Source organism: Notolepis coatsorum (assembly GCF_963971535.1).
Source record: "Notolepis coatsorum genome assembly, chromosome: 1".
Classification (NCBI taxonomy): Eukaryota; Metazoa; Chordata; class Actinopteri; order Aulopiformes; family Paralepididae; genus Notolepis; species Notolepis coatsorum.
In genome coordinates, this window is record NC_140165.1 from 286,589,489 (window position 1) to 286,611,253 (window position 21,765).

General features: G+C 45.7%; 1 protein-coding gene across 1 annotated transcript in view; it reads left to right on the forward strand.

Moving 5' to 3' along the window:
• The window catches only part of cdon (cell adhesion associated, oncogene regulated), a gene marked incomplete at its 5' end in the record, with an annotated part of 128,890 nt that overhangs the window by 102,331 nt on the left and 4,794 nt on the right, over positions 1 to 21,765 (forward strand). Inside the window, 11 exon segments of the mRNA XM_084310314.1 lie at positions 2,714 to 2,736; positions 2,738 to 3,007; positions 4,216 to 4,390; positions 6,562 to 6,675; positions 9,230 to 9,433; positions 12,670 to 12,851; positions 13,385 to 13,490; positions 15,615 to 15,737; positions 16,165 to 16,356; positions 17,151 to 17,449; positions 17,673 to 17,752. Coding sequence (XP_084166440.1) covers positions 2,714 to 2,736; positions 2,738 to 3,007; positions 4,216 to 4,390; positions 6,562 to 6,675; positions 9,230 to 9,433; positions 12,670 to 12,851; positions 13,385 to 13,490; positions 15,615 to 15,737; positions 16,165 to 16,356; positions 17,151 to 17,449; positions 17,673 to 17,752 — 1,768 coding nt within the window.

A 21,765-nucleotide genomic window follows, 5' to 3' on the forward strand; every position in this document is an offset into this window, starting at 1 on the left:
CATGTTCAATTTTGCGGCTCGTATGGTACTTCCTTCCTATACCCAGTTAAATCTGTCTTCATATCTCACGCCCCAAAGGCGATTAAATGAAAATCTACTTCATTCATAAAACACGGCAGGCCTGTCTGTGTGTGACTATAGTACTTGTTGTCAGCGATGGGATTGTCTTCTTTATAGATAAATAAGCCAATAAGCCGTGGTTGTTGTGATGATGCATCGGCTAGAGCAAGACTCGCTATAAATGTTTCAAAAGTGTAACTCAACTGAAGAAGACCGTATAGCCTGCTGTCTAACTAACAACAAGGCTAATTGCTCCAATATCAGTGTTTATTATAAATAACCTATTTGAGCTCATCATCACCGACCAGGGAACCCACACTGTGGCCGGATAATACTAAACAATTACATAGCGAGGGGGGGGGGCGTACGCGCGTAGGTCAGTGGCCAATCAGAGCGCAAAACGGGAACCCGGAAACACGAACGCGTTGGTAAAAGCATACACACGTCCAGGCCAGGGCCGTTCTCCTCTGTCGGTAATCCCCCCCCCCCAGTGATGTCCAGGCCAGGGCCGCTCTCTCTGTCGGTAAGCCCCCCCCCTCCCCTAGTGATTTAGTGTCCATTTACTCCCAGGTGCTCCCGCTAATGGACTGACCTCTTCTCCAGGTGTCACTCCTCTCCAGGTGTAGCGTGCACTTACTCAAGATATATGGGTGCACTCCATTAGGTGCCCCGATGGTGCCCTGACGCCCCGCTCCCCTCAGTCACGGCCGCGGTTCAGCCATGAGTCAGAGCTAGGGGGAGAGGGAAGAGTGAGGTGCAGATGAGAGAGAGGAGAGAGAGGGAGAGAGAGGAGAGAGAGAGAGTGAGAGAGAGAGAGAGGGAATGAGAGGCAGAGTGTGTAGCACTGAATGTTGTGCTGCTGGGGTCTCTGATTCTCTCCGGTATTTAATGGTCGGTGTGTGGAATGTGTGGCAGCTGGCCGCAGTCCCAGACCAGGATCTAGTGTTACCAGCTCCGAGCCTGTTTGTTTTGTAAAGTGAACCGGTGCCGCACTACCAGAAAGCAGCCCCCAAACAGGACCCAGGACCCTGTTAAAGCCTTGCTGCTTTTAACCTCCTTATTCACTTGTTTACATTTTAATATTCAATTATGGTGCCCGGTGCCTTCAGCACTGTGGCTTTAGAGGCGAATGGTCCCACTCTCTCCGGGGCCGCCGCGCGGGGCTATGTCCCTCCGGGGGGGGGGAGAAAAAAAATTCCATCCCCGTCCCCTGCCAAACCAGTGTCAGGCGTAAATAAAGCTCCCAGCTTGCATAATTTCCCCAGGTGGCGCACGTTGGCTCGGGTGTAGTTCTAATGAAGAAGAAAAAACAAACAAAGCATCATTATGCACTGCTGTGGGGATGGGATCCAGGTTTTTTTCTTGTTATTTTATGTAGATTGAAAGACTTTTTTCCCCCGATGTTAAAACTTTCCAGCGATGCCGGCTGGCGAGGGCTCAGTGGACACATAGTCCCACCTATGTTCGTCACCGGCGCAGTAACACTCGCGTCTTTGCTTCGGCCGTTTCACCGTGTTACGGTGCTTTCCATGAGAGCGACTTGGATTCACTTGCATTTTTCAGGGCGTTTCGTGTATATATATATGTGTCGCTTTTTGAGTTATTTTGTAATATATGTAAATGTGTCTAAATAACAGTACATGTGGGAATACTGTGCTTTTTGCTTATTCCCCTCGGGATATGTGTACATTCCCCATCAGGTCGGTAAATGTGAGAGGAAAACACGACGCGGCAGCGTGAGATTGGTTTTAATTACCTGCTGCACACGTTTAGTTTTTGATGAATAATTTTATATAACAGATTAGGATATATAACCACCTATGTGTTCAGCAAGTACCGTATTTTTCGCACTATAAGCCGCACCTGACTATAAGCTGCAGCAGCTAAATTGAATGATGTGTACATATAAGCCGCATTGGACTATAAGCCGCATGTGTTTTAATGTTTAATTACATATGTAAGGAGTGGAGCCTGCGGCTTAATTTGACTCAACACGGGAAACCTCCGGCCCGGACACGGAAAGGATTGACAGATTGATTGCTCTTTCTCGATTCTGTGAGTGGTGGTGCATGGCCGTTCTTATATTGAGCTTTAAGTTCCCACCTCTACAGAGAATGACTCCCATTGGGACACAATACTGTCTGACAAATAACATTAACTCATTTACAAGTTGTATTAAGTTTAGCAAATAAGGGAACAGATAAATAACATTTCAATGCAATAAAAGCAATATTTCGATTTTCGGGTTTGTCCACATATAAGCCGCACCGTTATATAAGCCGCAGGGTCGAAAAATGGGGGAAAAAGCCGCGGCTTATAGTCCGAAAAGTACGGTAATCTCTATTTTAGGTTAGGTCTAGGAGTGATGTCTCCAGTGAGGTAAGGTTAGTGTTAAGGGTTATGTTTATTACAAATACATTTAAAGAAAATGTTTTTAAAACGTGCGTAAAAACATGTAATTTGACTTAGATTAGGACATAAACCATGAAGTGTTCATTGAGCCTCATTAACACATTGTTGTCCTAAAAATATCTCACATTTATAGACCTGACAGATAATGTGCAAATAAGCAGTTTTCCCACTTTTACTGTTGCATTTATATACATGCTTCAGTCGGGATCGATTGGTTGAAACATCTCCACCCCCCCCACAGATCCTCATTTGGGCTCCACCGCAGGGGTTGTTACTGGAGGCATCGCCCTCCCTCCACCCCATGCAGAGTGACGAGGGGGAGGAGCTCTTCTTGGCTGAGGAGGAAGAAGAAGGGGAGGGGCTAGAAGACGCGATAGGTCCGCCCACCGATAGGACCAGTGACCGGCCCACTCCGGAGGCTCCGATCATCACCAGCCCTCCGCAGACCCAGAAGCCCGATCTGTACGATCTGGAGTGGCGGCCGGGTCGGGACGGAGGCAGTGCCATCAACGCATATTTCGTCAAATACCGCAAGGTGAGGTTGAGACAAGTCCTGGTTAACTCCCGCTCACTGGAGGCAGAGGGTTAAACCATAGAGATAAAGTATGTTTTCTCTCTATTGATAAAACACTGTCCCTGTTCAGTTTGTAGAAAGTACAGGTGTAAACCTCAGGCTTGACCACGATACAGTATGATTTTGATTCTTAAAGGAACACAAGAGTCAGACAAGGAGATAGATACCAATTTCCTCTCTGCGTGTTCAATAGAAAGCTAGTCGGCTGCAAGCTAGCCTAGCACAAATGAATGGAAGCAGATACAGACCAGCTAGCCTACCAGTTGACCAAAAACACCTCTCCCAGAGGTTTAAAACTAGGCTAGTGGTCCGTATCCGCTTCCATTAATTTGTGCTACGCTAGGCTAGCTCGCAGCCAGATAGTTTCCTATTGAATACACACAGAGGAATTTGGTATCTTTCTTCTTGTCATATTTTTCTACAATATGATTCACTAACACATCACCTATATATCATATCATATATACGGTGAACCAGGTAAGACAATGATGTTACAGTACAACATTTATGTCAAGGGTTACAATCAAAATGAGGCTGAGAGAGCAATTCTTTGATTTTGGAAAAAAAGAAACTGAACTGTCTAATTGTTTTAGGATATATTAACGATCAGGATCGATGCGTGTGCATTGCATTGATGGAATTGCCTTTTCGCATCAATGTATCATCACACCCCTAGTAAAAACCCTACAGCCTAACATCTGACTTTAGCTTTACCGCAAACACATGACCACTCCCTAAAACATTTGCCCAAACCAACTGCTAACGCCGTAATCCACTCATTAAAAATGGGGAAGGTAGCAGAAATGCCTGGACCGAATAAAGGGGTTGGTCATTTCCTCCTTTTTAAAGCCTGTGTTTTCCCCACTAATAAGCTCACTTGGACTATAAAACTGTACCAATACTGGTTACGATTGCATTGGCAGTGGGACTCAGAAGCTGGCCCTGGAAAATGTGACATAGAATTCCTCATGGGCATTGTTGCCGAAGCCGCTCCCTGTCATTATTCACGCTCGGAAAGAGTTCCATCCACAGAGAAAAAAAACGTAACAGATGATTTCACTTTTCTGTCCCTTTTGTTGTGTTATTGCGCTTTGCCTTTGTTGTGGCCATCCCTCGGCTGGTGTCTGCATGTAACGTTGTGCATGTATGTGTATGTATGTGTGTATCAGGTGGACGACGTGGGCGCGGTGGTAGGGAGTTGGCACACGGTGCGCGTCCCCGGCAGCGAGAAGACCCTCCGCCTGTCGGAGCTGGAGTCCTCCAGTCTCTACGAGGTGCTGATGGTGGCTCGCAGCTCGGTGGGGGAGGGCCAGCCGGCCATGCTCACCTTCCGCACCGGCAAGGGTCAGTACAGCCGCTTTACCTGGGCATCCGATAACCACTGTTTCACTGCTAATTGTGAGTGCTAAACTTTACTCATCGTCCGATACCAAGTACAGATACCAAGTACTGATACCAAGTACCAACACCAACTAACAATACCAAGTACTCATACCAAGTAACATTATGAATTGAAAATGGGGGACCCTGATGTAAACAAGACGAAAGTCTTTCTCTGGTCTGCATCCCCTTAACAATTGTGTGTATTGAGCCGTACTGTATTGTACCCATTCTGAAATCTGTTTTCAATCTATCAACAATACCAAGTACCGATGCCACATACTGATACCAAGTGCCTATACCAAGTACCAATACCAAGTACCGATGCCAACTACTGATACCAATTACCGACATCAAGTACTGATACCAAGTGTCGATACCAAGTACCGATCATACAGTTCGGTCGGGGCGCCTGCACAGCGAGGGAAGGATCTGGGGGAGGTAGTGTGACCCTTCCACATGTTACACTCCCCCAGTGAGAGTCCGCGCTGCCAGGTGAAAAGAAGCGGTGGGCTGGCTACACATGTGTCGGAGGAAGCATGTGATAGTCTCCGCCCTCCCAGACCGACGGTAGGGGGTAGAGTGTGCAACAACCAGGAAGGGGATTGGGAATTGGCATAACGACTAACATTGGGATAAAAACGGAAAAAGGAGGGGGAAAAAGATAATACAAAAAGAAACAATACAGAAAATGAAGTAGCTTTGGTTTGGTTACAAATGGCCTTTTGGTATTGGGCTTTAGTATCGGTATCATTTTAGCCTGGTATGAACCTAATATACGATAGCATTATACCAAAACCAGAACTAATGTAAGCATGCTGGTATAACTATAGCCGGTTTCAACCTGACAACCAAAACAAACAAACATTCTAGAACGGAACTGCATCTGATTTCCTGTCAGCTTTTGATATTAGCAAACACTGCAACAGGAAATAGACCTGGGTCCCAGCTGTTCCCCAGCAGAGACAGTGAGGCACACAGCCTGGCACTTCTCAGTATAGTCCACATCAGCGTCAACCTATTGTGAAGTAGACTTGTAGCAGTTGTCAAGAGTTTAAAAAAAAAACTGCGACTGAAATGCCTGGATTCGATGGTAGTCAGGGGGAAGTGAACATAAACCAGACTCGAAGTTCATGTCCAAACTCGCAAAAAACTTGTCCAAACAAAACACAGTTCTCAGTCCAGATTCTGTCCTGAAATAGCCCCAAGAAGCAGAGGATAAGCCTATCCAGAAAAAGAGCACCTCTCTCAATTGTAATTAATGAACATCCTATGAAGCGCATACAAAACAGACTTTGTTTTTTTGTGTCCAAGAGAGAGTTGAATTTCTTGAGGAAATTGTAGACAATTGAATAATTATTCTAACAACACATTGCTCAGGTCAATATTTCTTCCACTTGCACCTATAGTGTACATCTGGTACACACACACGCACACACGCACACACACACACACACACACACACACACACACGCACACACACACACGCGCACACACACACACACACACAGATACACACACAGATACACACACACACACACACACACCCACACACACACAGATACAAGGCATCAGACCAAGAATAACTCAGTAAAAGGAAGAACAACATGCTCTTCACTACTTTATGTGGAATATGTTTTGTGGAAACCTGGAACCTCCTTTCCATTAAAAACCAGAAACAGTCTGAAACTGAAGAAGATGTACTGCATTTTAGAGCGGAGAACTGGCACAGGTCCGGCCTGGGCAGACACCTGGTATTTTGGAGTAACTAATAGCCTCGTCCATTGGTTCTCAACGTGAGGTCTGGGGACCCCCCATGGGAGGTACCAGGTGGTCACCAGGAAAATGAGGAATACTTAAATATATTTTCCCAACGAGAAGACTATTCTGATCATAGGTTTAACTCTCTCCACTGTTATCCCCTCAAAACAGTATGGATTAATCTGGACTAAATCACATGACAACTAAAATCTTCCCTGAGACCAGATCTTTTCAAGCAGCGGTTCCGCAGCCTAACCTGTATTCATCTGCTCGATGTGAGAAAAGGTTGAGCGCCATCGCTCTAGTCGATAGTCCCTCTTTATGGCGTTAGTCCAAGTATAGTTTTGAAGTGTCGTTTCCTTCCCCTCCCACAGAGAAAAGCACCGCCAGTAAGAACCCGTCCAAGGCTCCCGTGGTCTCCCTGCCTCCAAAAGCACCCGAGGACAAAACCTCAAACACGCACTTTGGAGTCGTCATCCATGACAGAGGTAGGTGCAGAGAGGGGAGAGAGAAAAAGGCCTATTTTTCGACCTTTTTCGTACGAATAAAGGTGCTCCCATGGTCAAGCGGACAGTGCGCGGAGCGGACTCCGCGAGGTCCGTGCGGACACTTTGAGCTTTCATAGTCGAGCGTACTTCCGCGGACCAATTTCCTACATGTCTCGCGCCAGTTTACACAATTTTCCCCACACTGTTCAACTACTGTCATGTCATTGTCATCCGATGTCAAAATAAAGAGTCTATGTTATCTCCGTTTCCAATATTTCTAAATAAAACTGGCAGTTTTACACACTTCATTTAGAAAAGCCATTCAAACATCTCAAGTTTCTTCAGATGATGAAAAAAGACATGGTCCAAATGTATATGAATTGGAATGGGACCAATCCTACCCATTTAGGGTCATGATCCTGACCCTACTCTCACTTGGCACAGAGCGAGTGGTCAGAGTAAAATGCAGATCGGCGTCACATTAAATGCAGGTCGATGTCAACCAAAACGCAGAGCAGCCTTTTATGTGACACCAAGTGAGCGGCGCGGACATCCGCGCATTAGAAAATTGGAGCTTTGCACTTGGAGTCCGCTTTGAGTACGATTTGAGTACGCTTTGAGTCCGCACGGACCTTCACGGAGTCCGCTCCGTGTACGGTCCGCTCGACTATGGGAGCACCTTAAGACTGTAGCAACGGGCACCCGCATCAACGGTATTGACGAAGGCGCGCTTTGATTAACTAACTTCAGCTGTTAACATTTACTCTGGTATAAACCCTGCACTGCACCTTAATATGCACATACACTTATATGCAAGAAATGCTTGATTGTGATTGGTCAATAGCCCCTGACAGCGGTGAATAATTTTTCGATAACTGACCGCTGCCATGGGCAACTCGCAATAATCACCGGTGATTATTGCTTTTCGCAGCTGGAGCAATCAAGCCCACTGACACACACTGCATCAGTGCAATCAGACACACCTGCCGGCTGCCGGCGATAATAATAATCACTTTATTTGGGCTGACAGAGCCACAGAACAACTGCGTCTGCATTTGATCTCGTCTTGTCGATGGTGTAAAATGAATTAGGTATATTGTTAGTAAGTTAGCCATGTAATAAGCAGGATAATGTATAGCTATACTCTGTCATTGTCGCAAAAGAATTGACCTTCACTGACGTTTAGAACACCTCGGCGAAGCGCCTCGGTATTCTAAACTCTGTGTCGGTCAATTATTTTGCGACAATGACCTCGTAGCTATACATTATCCCTTACATATACTTATACGCAAGACACTTTCTGTAAATAATTGATTATTTTCTTATCTTATATTTGATCTTACTACTACTACTTATTGTTCTTGTATTCATTGTTGTTTCTTAATTGTGCACTGTTGAGTCTGAGCTCGAAACACAGAAATGTGTTTGAAGTTGAACTTTAGCGGCGGACATGTTTGGTAGCAAAATATTAGCGTCGCGCTGGCGGCTAACAGCGAAATCTGCTGTGTTTGGTGCTTTGCAATCGTGGGGGTACATCAGAAGGGTTGGATGACGTCAAATGGGATATTCAATGTGGTTTGCCCGTTGCTGCTGTGTGGGATGGGAAGTGTGTTGGGGAAGACGAGGGGAGTGTTTTCAGGTCTTTCTGTTGCGCAGCAGAGAGAGTTACTATCAGGGTCACCGCCGGGCTCCGGTAATATATCTCAGGGATGAATTTGTACTCTGCTTTGCCTCACTTGGGCTTGGAATATGAACAGTGGAATGATACTTGACACCGTAATGACCCTTCAATGAGATATACTGTATGCTATAAAGTCCTGAGATTGTACATGGGTTTGTTTGTGTGTGCGTGGTTGTGTGTGCGCGTGCACGTGGTTGTGTGTGTGTGAGTGTGCATATGCATGCTTTTCTATGGTTACAAGCAGGCCTATTCTGTTGGGTTGAAACTCACATTCGTCTTTTCACTAACCCCCCCTCCTCTCTCTCTCTCTCTCCTCTCTCTCTCTCTCTCTCTCTCTCTCTCTCTCTCTCTCTCTCTCTCTCTCTCTCTCTCTCTCCTCACTCTTTCCTGCTCTCTCTCTATCTCTCTCTCTCTCTCTCTCTCTCTCTCTCTCTCTCTCTCTCTCTCTCTCTCTCTCTCTCTCTCTCTCTCTCTCTCTCTCTCTCTCTCTCTCTGTGGCTAAGAGCCCAGCCAGTAAGTACACATTCCTCCACGGCATGCCGCTACACTGTGATGTGTATTTTAGTGTTTTCTTTCTCTCTCTCTCTCTCTCTCTCTCTCTCTCTCTCTCTCTCTCTCTCTCTCTCTCTCTCTCTCTCTCTCTCTCTCTCTCTCCATCTCTCCCTCTCTCTCTTTTTCTTCTCTGAATATGTTCTGTCTGTCCTTACATGATATGAATGTGACGAGTACAGTTTCCCAGATCCCAGTTAGCACAAACTGTGTGTTTATTTGACTTGAAACCCAGAAAATAAAGTACATTTCACTTCTGCTTGATTGAAAGGTGATATTTCTCTCAAGTTCTGACCCTCTCCTTGCGTTTCCTCTCGGCTCCAGTGCCCGAGGCCCCCGATCGGCCCACCATCTCCATGGCAACGGAGAGCTCTGTTTACGTCACATGGATTCCCAGAGCCAATGGGGGCTCTCCCATCACGGCGTTCCGCGTGGAGTGCCGGCGTGGCCGCAGTGTGGAGTGGGTCGTGGCCGCGGACAACATCTCCCCTCTCAAACTGTCGGTGGAAGTGCGCAGCCTGGAGCCTGGTGCGTTGGTTCACGTTTCCTCACCTTGATTCATGTCCGCGAGGACAGGGGCGGCTGGGAACACGGTCCAATGTGACGGAACAGTGAGGCTCTTTAGTGGAGTGAAGGTCTAGTCGTTTCAGAAACACAGTCAGCGATACGGGGTGTCTAGTCAGGACACGGGAGGCAGCTGAGGAGTTTTATTGGGAACTAGTAATGATAATAATAATAATGATAATAATAAACTTTATTTGTATAGCACCTTTCATATACGGCCATGTCCAGACTAAAACGATTTCGGTCGTATCAGACAAAGTATTTGATCGTTTGCACCTTTCAGCCACACAGAACTGCGTTCTGGCAGCCTGAAGATGCTACTTTCTGATACCAGCTCCCAGAGTGCGCAATTCTGAAGACGCCCCCATTGCGTCACCATCTTTACAAGCGAAACGCGTCTTCTCCTGAACCGATGACGCGATAGCCCACCTCTCCCTTACCCCGCATGTGAAAACATCACAACAACAATGGCATGTACAGAGTAGTTGCATTCGTGTTACAGAAGCTATTGAGCTTGATCGGGCTTTTACAGCTTTACATATGCTGTGCTCTCTTTATCTGTCTGAAGCGGAGCAGGGCTCTGCTGTGCTTACAGTACACACACTCCCGACCGAGGCGCACACACATGCTATTGAGCTTGATCGGGAGGCTACTGTGATGCAATACACGATACTAACTAGAGATTAGCGTCACATAGCTGGCCTTTTTCTGAAAACCCAAGCACATATTGTTCCATAGCATACGCCTTCAGTTGATCATGACAAATCCTCTCTTACCTTGACGATTAAAAAGCCTCCAGCTGTAGCCAGCCAGCTAGCATTGATGCTATTCAAAATTCTATCCACATTAGCTAAATAGCTAACCAACTAAATACAATAGACAGTGGTATCCTGAGGTAACGTTTGCTAGTCGAAATGACTGGACACACACAGGGACAAGTTAAACATCAATCAATTAATTTATTCCAACAGGTAGTTTGAGCTGCATGTGAGCCGCGGTCTTTCTCTCCTCTCCTTTGGAAAATGTTACGTTAGCTCGAAAAAGCACAGAACCGGCCGACACAAGTCAAGCTGCTATCAACAGACACTATAACACTTCCGGTCGGGGGTTTTCAAAATAAAAGAGCGACGTATAAAAACAGGAAAGACATTTATTTTGGAAATTTGTGGCACGCACTTATTATCTTGAGACGGTTTCATTTACAGAAACCTTTTTTTAAATGAAAACTAAACGAAAACGAAAAAGATCAAAATCGTTTTAGTCTGGACAAGGCCTAAGAATTGTAGCCCAAAGTGCTTCACAGCAGTAAAGTAGACATAGGATGAGCATAAAATAAACGGAATAAAAGCAATGCAGACACTAAAAATACAAATATTAATTGATAATGGTTCTGAACGAGGAGGAAATAAAAGACATTACAGTTTCTTAGGCTATACTAGCTCTATAATTTAACATAAACCTCACGAGTGGTTTAAAGGTAACAACTTACCGTACTATAACTACCAGAGATAAAACAGTGCTAAACGGGTCCTAAAGACTATAATCTGCAACATAAATGCTCCTCAATAGGCTACACGTACGAAACGGATAAAGGTTATCACTCGATGCAAACCTGCTGCTAAATCGCTACATGCACAGCCGGTAAACTTATGACATTACAATAGAAATCACCAATAGTAACTAAACATCTTCACTAGGGCTGCAACTAACGATTATTTTGGTAGTCGACTAATCTGTTGATTATTTTTTCGATTAGTCGACTAATCTAACGATTATTTCTGTCACACCCTCCATCTCTGCTTCCTGTGGGCGCGGCTCCTTTTCCGGGCTCTTAGCAGACTTCTTAGCTTAACATAACAGACCGACAGTAAGTTTGGGGGAACTAATGGGATAACTGGGGTTGCAACAAAAGTGCAACTAGGGATAAAAACACAATGAAACAAAGTAATAATAATAATAATAATAATAATAATAATAATAATAATAATAATAATAATAATAATAATAATAATAATAATAATAATAATAATAATAATAATAATAATAATAATAATAATAAAAAATATATCCTTCTTAGCAGACTTCTTAGCTTAACATCCCAGGGAACTAATGGGATAACTGGGGATGTTGTTTGCTCCTGACAAGAGTCTCATAGTCTGGGGTGATGGTAGACAAAGCAACTCTGAGGTCATGCTCAATGTCCAATCTGTTCCTCTGCTTTGTCTTCAGCTGGATTTTTTTTATGATCGACGTCGTCGATTATGTCGACTAATCGTTGCAGCCCTAATCTTCACAATACACACATTTAGTACTTACTGAGGAAATCCACTGAAACGTAATGTGTTGGAAACTGACTGACCCCACTGACGTATCCAGACATGTTCTCATTACGGAAGCTGTTTTCTACAAACCGGCATGAGCCGTGTGCAAAAGGAGCGTGTGCAAAAGGGGCATGTGCAACGGGTTAAATCTCACCATCCCTGTGTCTACATATCTCTTGGGCCATTTTCACAAACAGCAATTGGATTATCCAACATGGGAGTTTCCACTAGGGATGCACCGATCCGACTTTTTCAGTCCAGATACCGATACCGATACCTGGGTTTGGGTATCGGCCAATACCGATACCGAACCGATACCCATTATTTTAATCCACTTTTTTTTTAAATATATATTAAAATATATTTTGTTTTTAAGAATTGTAAAGGATCACAAGTGTGTTTTTGATTTGTTGTAAACAAAGACAGAAAATAAACTTCATTCATTCAATTAATAAACTGTATGCCTCACTGTCACTGTGTGGAAGAGACTGGGATCATTCTTTTGTGCAAGGCAACATCAGGCTTGACTTAAAACATTACTTTCCTAACTTAGTGAAACTAAATGTAACAAATTAACACAGATATAAATGTACTGAATGGTTATTTATTATTTTATTTATAAAAAAAATATAAAAGAAATCCAATATATATATATTTTTTACCGATACCTGATCCAGCTATTTTACTGATATCGGCGGCCAATACCGATAGCAATATCGGATCGGTGCATCCCTAGTTTCCACACCTAAGATATCACGATTACACATCGATTCTGAGTATCATATGCAAAATTTGCCCTATATCACCGAGCCCCACATGTCAAAACAACCTCTCCATAGCACAGCTCTGTATGTTGACATCTTGTGTTCCTGTTTGCAGGCTCCACGTACCGGTTCCGTGTCATAGCTGTGAACATGTACGGAGAGAGTCCTCACAGCATCCCCTCCAAGCCCTACCAGGTGTCACCGTCCAGCCCGCGCTTCTCCGACCGGCCCGTCGACGGGCCCCACATCCAGTCCACGGACGCCATCAGCGACACGCAGATCATGCTCCGCTGGACCGTGAGTACACCACCACCACCACCGCCGCTACCCGGGACGGCCTCGTGCCCCCCCGAGGCCCGGCCAGCTGCGCAACGAGTTAGGAACGGTCTTGTTAGTGGCTTTTCCAGATGCTCAGCTGTGTTTGTGTGATGTTGAGTGGAACCACTCATGGTTCTCTCTGCCATAGGAGACTCAATCAGGCCTATAATGGAGCGGCTGGACTGATTGGAGCTCCAGCCAAGATTAGGAGTGAAGTCGCGTCCGTGTAGGTTTGGACCCGGGGCTCACTTCAAAAAAGCTATTTTTACTCCCCTTTACAAAAGGCCCATCTGCAACAGTAGTTTCCACCCCAGATGGACGAAGATTGTTCTCCCCCACTTGTACTTAACGGTCTGATTATTCCTTGAACTTCAGACAGACAGTCACTATCGCTCCTGCATTACATCAGCCGATAAGACTGGCCATTAGTGCCCGGAAGGTTTCTGCTCTTTGAGTAATAATTGCTCTACCAGGCTGTGATAGTCTAACTTAATCCTTTTCCCACCCACCAGTACACTCCCTCCAGCAACAACAACACGCCCATCCAAGGCTTCTACATTTACTACCGGCCCACAGACAGCGACAACGACAGTGATTACAAAAGGGATATTGTCGAAGGTAAGTTGGAGTGTGAACATTAAATGATGACATTAAGATCTATATATGTGTCTTGTTTGTTTGTTTGTTTGTTTGTGTGTGTATCGAATTATTACAGAAAGACTAGGGAGCAGGTTGCTTGGCGTGTTATATGTTTTCAATGGGATTTGAGATGGCTGACCGCAGCCTAAAGTCCCATGAACATGTGCAGCACCACTGAGCTGCTGCACATGCAGACTTAATCAGTTGACGCTACTGTAGCTTCCTGGTCCTGGTTGTAGAAGGTCCTGGTTCCAGAAGGTACTCCTTCTACTCCTTTAGACAGTAAGACCCTCATGGTCTTGGTCCTGGGCCTGGTCCTGTCCCTGGTATTGGTCCTGGTCTTGATCTTGGTCCTGGTCCTGATCTTGGTCCTGGTTTTGGTCCATACACTCACCGGCCTATCAAGTGTGTCTGCCCAAATAAGGAAGTCTGTCTCCACCTGTCCCCCTATGGGAAAATGAGTAGGTTTAGGTGAGATGATAACCCCTAGCCGGCACTTCCACATAGGCTAATTAACAAAGAAATAGAATCCTTCCATAAATCATCGTTTTACTTCTCGCCGCAACTGCACTGTGAAGGACAAAATTACTGGTGAACGGGGGTAAAAGAAAACACTGTTCATTTTCAACCGTCAACATAAAAGATTTTATTTTATTTTAGTACAAATCACCGGAGAGGTCTAGGAGACAGATGGCTGTGGTGCAGCAGTGTAGTTATGGTCGTTCCTCGGCAGCTCCAGGCTCGTCCCGGATGCTACGCTGCCTCTTGAGAGGGGTAGGCCGGGGGGGAGGTGGGCGGGTTAAAGGATACCTATCCAGAGCGCGGGGCGGGACCGAAGACGAGTGGTTCCTGTTGTTCTGTATACGTGTTGTGAGCGCCGCGCCCGGGCAGCCGAGGCAGTCTGAAATCTGTTTTTAATAAACGCTTGTCTACTAATGGCCCCCGAACTGAAATATGAGAGTGACCAGCGGAGAGGGGTCTCAGGTTGCCGGGAGGAATGTTAACAGTCAAGCCTGGTTTAGGGAGTGAAGGAAGGTCCCGCCCCTCTTCCCTCCTCCTCCTCCTCCACCCACCTCCTCCCACCTCTTAACCTCTGCTTCTCCCCAGGCAGCTCTCTACCGGGGACACATGCTCCGCCAACCCCCTCGCCCCGCCAACCCCCTCCCCCCCAGATAAGCTCCCCGTGGCTCTCGCTCAAAGCTCCGGCTCTTATCTCTCCGCTCGAAAGCGTGTTTTTTGTCTGTCTCACGCTTGAATGTGAATCGGGGCATACGCCTGTGTTTATTTGTGTAGGGAGCCACGCTTTTTGTATCGATACCGATCTCATGGCTTTTGTGAAGTTCCACGGCACTGGAGATATTATTGATGTATCCCTTTGTGGCTTTTGCTGTTGGTACGTTTGAGATGATCCACCTCGGAGCGAGAGGCAGCAAACCAGCTCCTCTTTGCTCTGCTTCACACTAAACAAACCTGCTCCTCTTTGTTCTGCTTCACACTAAACAAAGAAGAGACAGCGTTTCAGCCTCGCTGGCTTGAAATGTACCATTTCCATGTCGGAGATTGTTGTCCCATCTCTGATTACAGAGCACATAGTGTGATTGTGTGTGTGGCGGCGGCGTGTGTGCGTGCGTGCATGTATGTGTGTGTGCACAGGGCTCCGCAGTGTTTTACGCTCTGTGTGTGCAGTGGGAATACTGGAGGCGAGCCAGGACAAACATGACGCTGCCATATAAGGAGCTCGTCTGGAGTAAAGCAACTGTCTGGGCCCTCGTGGGACCCACTGAGTAAGAGAGAAGGGGAGAGAGAGAGAGAGAGAGAGAGACGGGGAAGGGGCCAAAGAGAGACAGACAGACAGACGGAGTGAAAGAGAGCATGAAAGAACATGACCTCATGAGAGAGAGAGAGAGAGAGAGAGAGAGAGAGAGAGAGAGAGAGAGAGAGAGAGATGAGGAGGAGTACTGGAGAACAGGGAATATTGATCGTGAGTTGACACAGGGAGGGAGTGGGACCTGCTCGGGGGGGGGGGGGTGAGTCAACACGGGCTCGTAGAGGAAGTGATTTCTCACCTTTGGCCCCTTCTCGTCCCCCCCCCCCCCCCGGCAGGACTGAAACAGTGGCATATGATTGGCCACCTCCAGCCAGAGACTTCCTACGACATCAAGATGCAGTGTTTCAACGACGGGGGAGAGAGTGAATACAGCAACGTGATGATCTGTGAGACCAAAGGTGAGAGGAACAAGTAACGCAGTCGCACGCACACACACATGCACGCGCACACACACACGCACGCACACATGCATACACACGCACACATACACACACACATGCGCACACACAAACACATGCACACGCACGCACACACACACACACGCACGCACACACACACATGCACACACACGCATGCACACACAGGCTGGGTGAGGAAATGACTCATGTGCCAACCAAAACTTTTATCTTTTATCAGAAGTCCAGGCATGTTGCCGTACGGCCATAACTTTAATGACGGGTATGAACGCCATAATTACAGAATATACAGTAAAAGGAGTGTTTTTTATAGGACACACAACAATGGCTCGCTTTGTCTCTGCGTTATCTCTCCTCATTGCACACTGTTGCTCAACGAGGCTCCTCTTCCTGCCGTCCTCTCCTCCAGCGCGTCAGCCCCCGGGGGTCCCCAGCCAGCACCCAATCACCCCGCCCGGCTCCTACCCCCAGGAGCCCTCCAGCCCCCCCGGAGGCCTGCTCTACCTGATCGTGGGCTGCGTCCTGGGAGTCATGGTCCTCATCCTGCTCGTGTTCATTGCCATGTGTCTGTGTAGGAACCGGCAGCAGAGCAACATGCACAGTGAGTTCACGGCCAAACGAGACACGTCGGGCTAAACTAGTAGGGACGGCGATGTCGCACACTACACTAGTAATCCACTATTGTCAATAGAAGGCTGACTGAGGATAATGTTAATTGTTTTGGGATTTGTTTGCGATCATCCAAAGGCATGGGGCTGCAGTGGGGCTGGGTCGAGAGTGTTATAATAGAGGATTCTGATTACATACATGTTCCATTTCTTAATAATGATAATAATAATAATAATAATAATAATAATAATAATAATAATAATAATAATAATAATAATAATAATAATAATAATAATAATAATAATATTAATAATACTCTTTATTTGTATTGCACCTTTCATACAAGAATTGCAGCCCAAAGTGCTTCACAGCAGTGAAATTAAATAAAATTAGCATAGAATTGGCATAAATATAGACAGGCATAAAATGAGCAGAGAATTGAGAAAATAAAAGCAATCATCAAGCGACAAAGATTTGTATAAAATAGACAGAAAAAAAGCAGTGCAATAAAATCGCTCTCATTTACACTGCAATAATCATGTAAATGCAATGTAAATCCGAACAAAATCCATTTGTATGTTTTATTTGTTCAAACTAGATTTTTTGGGGGAAAGTCACCCTCCCTACTTCCTAACTCCCAGCCATCCTTCTGTGTCTCTCTCGCACCTCCCTCTCCCTCCCTCCCTCCCCACCGCAGAATACGACCCCCCCGGCTACATGTACCAACCATCCTTCTGTGTCTCTCTCTCACCTCCCTCTCCCTCCCTCCCTCCCTCCCCACCGCAGAATACGACCCCCCCGGCTACCTGTACCAGCCGGCCGAGATGAACGGCCACGTCCTGGAGTACACGGCTCTCCCCGGCGCCGGGCGCCTCAACGGGGGCGTCCACGGCGGCTACGGGCACAGTGGCCCCATGTTACCCCAAGGATGCCACCACCTCCACCACAAGCTGCCCAACGGCCTGGCGCTGCTCAACGGGTCGGGTGGCCTGTTCTCACCTGGCCACCCGCACGGTGGCCACGAGGGCACGCTGCCCCACAGCGCTCTGGACTGTGAGCACTCGCACCCCCACCACCACCACAATGTGAGTGCACCGCAGCGCCTCTGCCAGACCACACCTACACCTCGCTGGGCACCACACACACACACACACACACACACACACACTGGGAGCCTTATTCTGAGCCTCGTCCGTTCTGCCGTTGCCCTTCCAGTTGCAGAGAGGCCAAGTTGCAGTGTGTTTCACAGCAGGTGCAGACTCCGTTTTGTTTGGCTCACTCTGGTGTTTGCTCTCCTCCTCCGCTCAGGGTGGAGGAATGTACTCAGCTCTCCCCCAGACTGAGCCGTCCGACTGTATGAGCTGTCAGAACTTCTGCAACAACAACAGGTAAGAAGACAGGCCTTCTAGCACTGTATATATATATATATATATATATATATATATATATATATATATATATATATATTAGCGATGTCCGATATTATCGGCCGATATTGGCATTAAAATGTGATATCGGAAAATATCGGTATCGGTTTTAAATTTAAAATAAATTAAAAAAAAAACATTTCTATAACCTTTATTTACCCAGGCAAGCAAGTAAGAACATTCTGATTTTATTTATTGTCAAAAGTATGCATAATTCCACAACAAGACATATGTAATGTTAATTACCTGAAATTATTCAGTTTTTTGGGGGGGGGGGGGGGACCCTGCATATATCGGTATCGGTTGATATCGGTATCGGAAATTAAGAGTTGGACAATATCGGTATATATATTATGTACCTCATCCCATTTCTGCTTTGCACTATATAGTATTGTACATTAGTACACTGCATAGTATTGTATATTATATGGTAACTCAGTTACGTCTATTCTGCATCGAACATTGTACATATGTCTATACTGAACACTGTGACCTCATTTTCTACTTCTAATTTACATGCTATACTATTTATTATTTGATACTATCTTGTCTAGCACAGTCTCTGGAGCGTAACAGTAAGAAGCATTTTGTATGAAAGTATTCTGTACTTCTGTATGACAACTATTAAAGAAACTTGAAACTTGAAACTTGTATCGGTAAAAAAGCCAATATCGAGCATCCCTAATATATATATATACTAGTGCTGTCAATCGCTTAAAATATTTAATCGCGATTAATCGCATGAGTGTGCATAGTTAACTCGCGATTAATCGCAAATTAATCTTTACAAAAAAATGTATCTACCTTAAACGGATCTTTTTCAAGTTCCACGTTTTAATACTCTTATCAACATGAGAGTCTACAAATGCTTGCTTTATGCAGCCATTTAACACAAAAGGATGACCCTCATGCATTGCAAATTTGCATCAAATTCAAAACAGAGTGATGCACAAAATAACTTAAAAGAAAATAGTAATTTAAAACAATGAATAAAGTGTGCATGAAATAATAGGGGAAAGAAAACGTTAGGAACTTGTTACATTCACCCACACAAGGGCTGAGTAATCACCCCCCCCCCCCCTCTCTATCTCTCACACACACACACACTCTCCCAGCTCTCTTTCTCTCTTGCCCCTTCCTCATCTCTCTCACCCCCCTCTCTCTCTCTATATATCTCACACACACACGCACACACACACACACACACACACACACACACATACACACACACACACACACACACACACACACACACACACACACACACACACACACACACACACACACACACACACACACACACACACTTCAGAAACAAACATAGTATCAATGAGATCATCAATAATACACCTGAGTGAAGTCTAGTAAAAAAAAAAGTAAAAAAAAAAAAAAATCGTAAAAGTTAATCGTGAGTTAAAAAAAATTGTGGCGTTAATAGAATCGGGCAATAACGTGTTAATACCGTGTTAACTTTGACAGCCTTAATATATATATATATATATATATATATATATATATATATATATATATATATATATATATATATATATATATATAGTATAACATAACTGATAGGGCATACAGACCCTCATCTGCACCTTTGATTACACTGTTTACTTTGTAATGGTTTATTTTTATCTTTACTACAATTGTATTATATATTACATATATAGTCATTTTATTATAGACATACCGTAATTTTCTGACTATAAGGCGCACCTGAATATAAGCCGCAGCAGCTAAATTGAATGATGTGTACATATATAAGCCGCACTGGACTATAAGCCGCAGGTGTTTTAATGTTTAATTACCATATGTAAGGATTCGTGCACAGAGGGGATTGTCGGGAAAGAGATGGCTGTTTGAGGAAGCTCCCATTTATTAACATTTTTGTTTAAACAGTAACCGTAGCTAGGTACTAACGCCAGCTCACAGAACGATAGCCACGCTAGTTAGCCAGCGCCAGCCAGGTACCAACGCTAGCTCACAGAACGATAGCCATGCTAGTTAGCCAGCGCCAGCCAGGCACCAACGCCAGCTCACAGAACGAAAGCTACGCTAGTTAGCTAGCACCAGCCAGGCACCAACGCCAGCTCACAGAACGATAGCCACGCTAGTTAGCCAGCGCCAGCCAGGTACCAACGCCAGCTCACAGAACGATAGCCAGTTAGTTAGCCAGCGCCAGCCAGGTACCAACGCCAGCTCACAGAACGATAGCTAGTTAGTTAGCCTGCGCCAGCCAGGTACCAACACCAGCTCACAGAACGATAGCTAGTTAGTTAGCCAGCGCCAGCCAGGTACCAACGCCAGTTCACAGAACGATAGCTAGTTAGTTAGCCAGCGCCAGCCAGGCACCAACGCCAGCTCACAGAACGATAGCCACGCTAGTTAGCCAGCGCCAGCCAGGTACCAATGCCAGCTCACAGAACAATAGCTACGCTAGTTAGCCAGCGCCAGCCAGGTACCAACGCCAGCTCACAGAACGATAGCTAGTTAGCCAGCGCCAGCCAGATACCAACGCCAGCTCACAGAACGATAGCCACGCTAGTTAGCCAGCGCCAGCCAGGCACCAACGCCAGCTCACAGAACGATAGCCACGCTAGTTAGCCAGCGCCAGCCAGGCACCAACGGCAGCTCACAGAACGATAGCTAGTTAGTTAGCCAGCGCCAGCCAGGTACCAACGCTAGCTCACAGAACGATAGCCATGCTAGTTAGCCAGCGCCAGCCAGGTACCAACGCTAGCTCACAGAACGATAGCCACGTTAGCCAGCGCCAGCCAGGTACCAACGCCAGCTCACAGAACGATAGCCACGCTAGTTAGCCAGCGCCAGCCAGGTACCAACGCCAGCTCACAGAATGATAGCTAGCCGACAACAAACTATCATTACACATGGGCAAAACAGAGTCCATTCTCTTCGGTTCAAATAACAAACTCAGCAAGACCGACGGCTTCTCGGTTACAGTGGGTGACAATATTATCACAAGGAAAGATGAAATTACCTACCTGGGTTCCATCCTAGAGGCTAATCTTTCCTGTGACAAAATGGCATCCAATGTAATAAAAAAAGTCAACCAACGAACGCGATTCTTGTACCGGATCTCCTCTCTGGTAAACAAGAATACCCTGAAGACTCTAGCAGGAGCACTCATTCAAGGGTACTACGACTATGCTTGCACCTCATGGTACCAAAGCACCTCAAAGGCACTAAAAAACAAATTACAAACATCTCAAAACAAGCTAGTCAGACTACTACTTGACCTGACTCCTAGAACCCACCTCACCCCTGCCCACTTTGACAACCTAGGATGGCTTAGAGTAGACGACAGAGTACAGCAACTTGCAATGGGCCTGGTCTACAAGATACACTACGCGACCAAGGTACCCATGTACATGTCAAAATACTTCCCAAAGGTCAGTGAATACCACGATCACAACACCAGAGGGAGCTCCACAAATCATGTAAAACCCAGATTCGGCTCAAACAAGGGACTAAACACGTTTCGCAATTATGCCACATCAATGTGGAACGCCCTGCCTAAAGCTGTAAAGGAATGTGAATCACTACCCACCTTCAAAAACACTCTCAAAAAACACCTACGTGAGACTGCAATTCGAAACTGGCCCCTACAAATGTCCTAACCTAGTTGTACAGTAAATGACCAAGTAAGGCTTTGTCAATATTCCAATGTACAGTGTAAAATGTGTGTGTGTCCCCTACCCAACCCCCCCCCCCCCCACCTCCAATGTACAGCCCTCACCCAACCCACCCAACCCCACCCCACCAACCTCCTCCAATGTACAGTTTCTACGCCAAATGTATATACACTCCTTTTCTGGACACTTTTGTATCACAAACAGTACTGTATTTGCAAATCTGATATGTCATAAATGTATAGATGTAGCAGTACTGTCTATCTGTATGTCATGTATGTCATATATGTTATGATGAATTGAAAATGGGGGACCCTGATG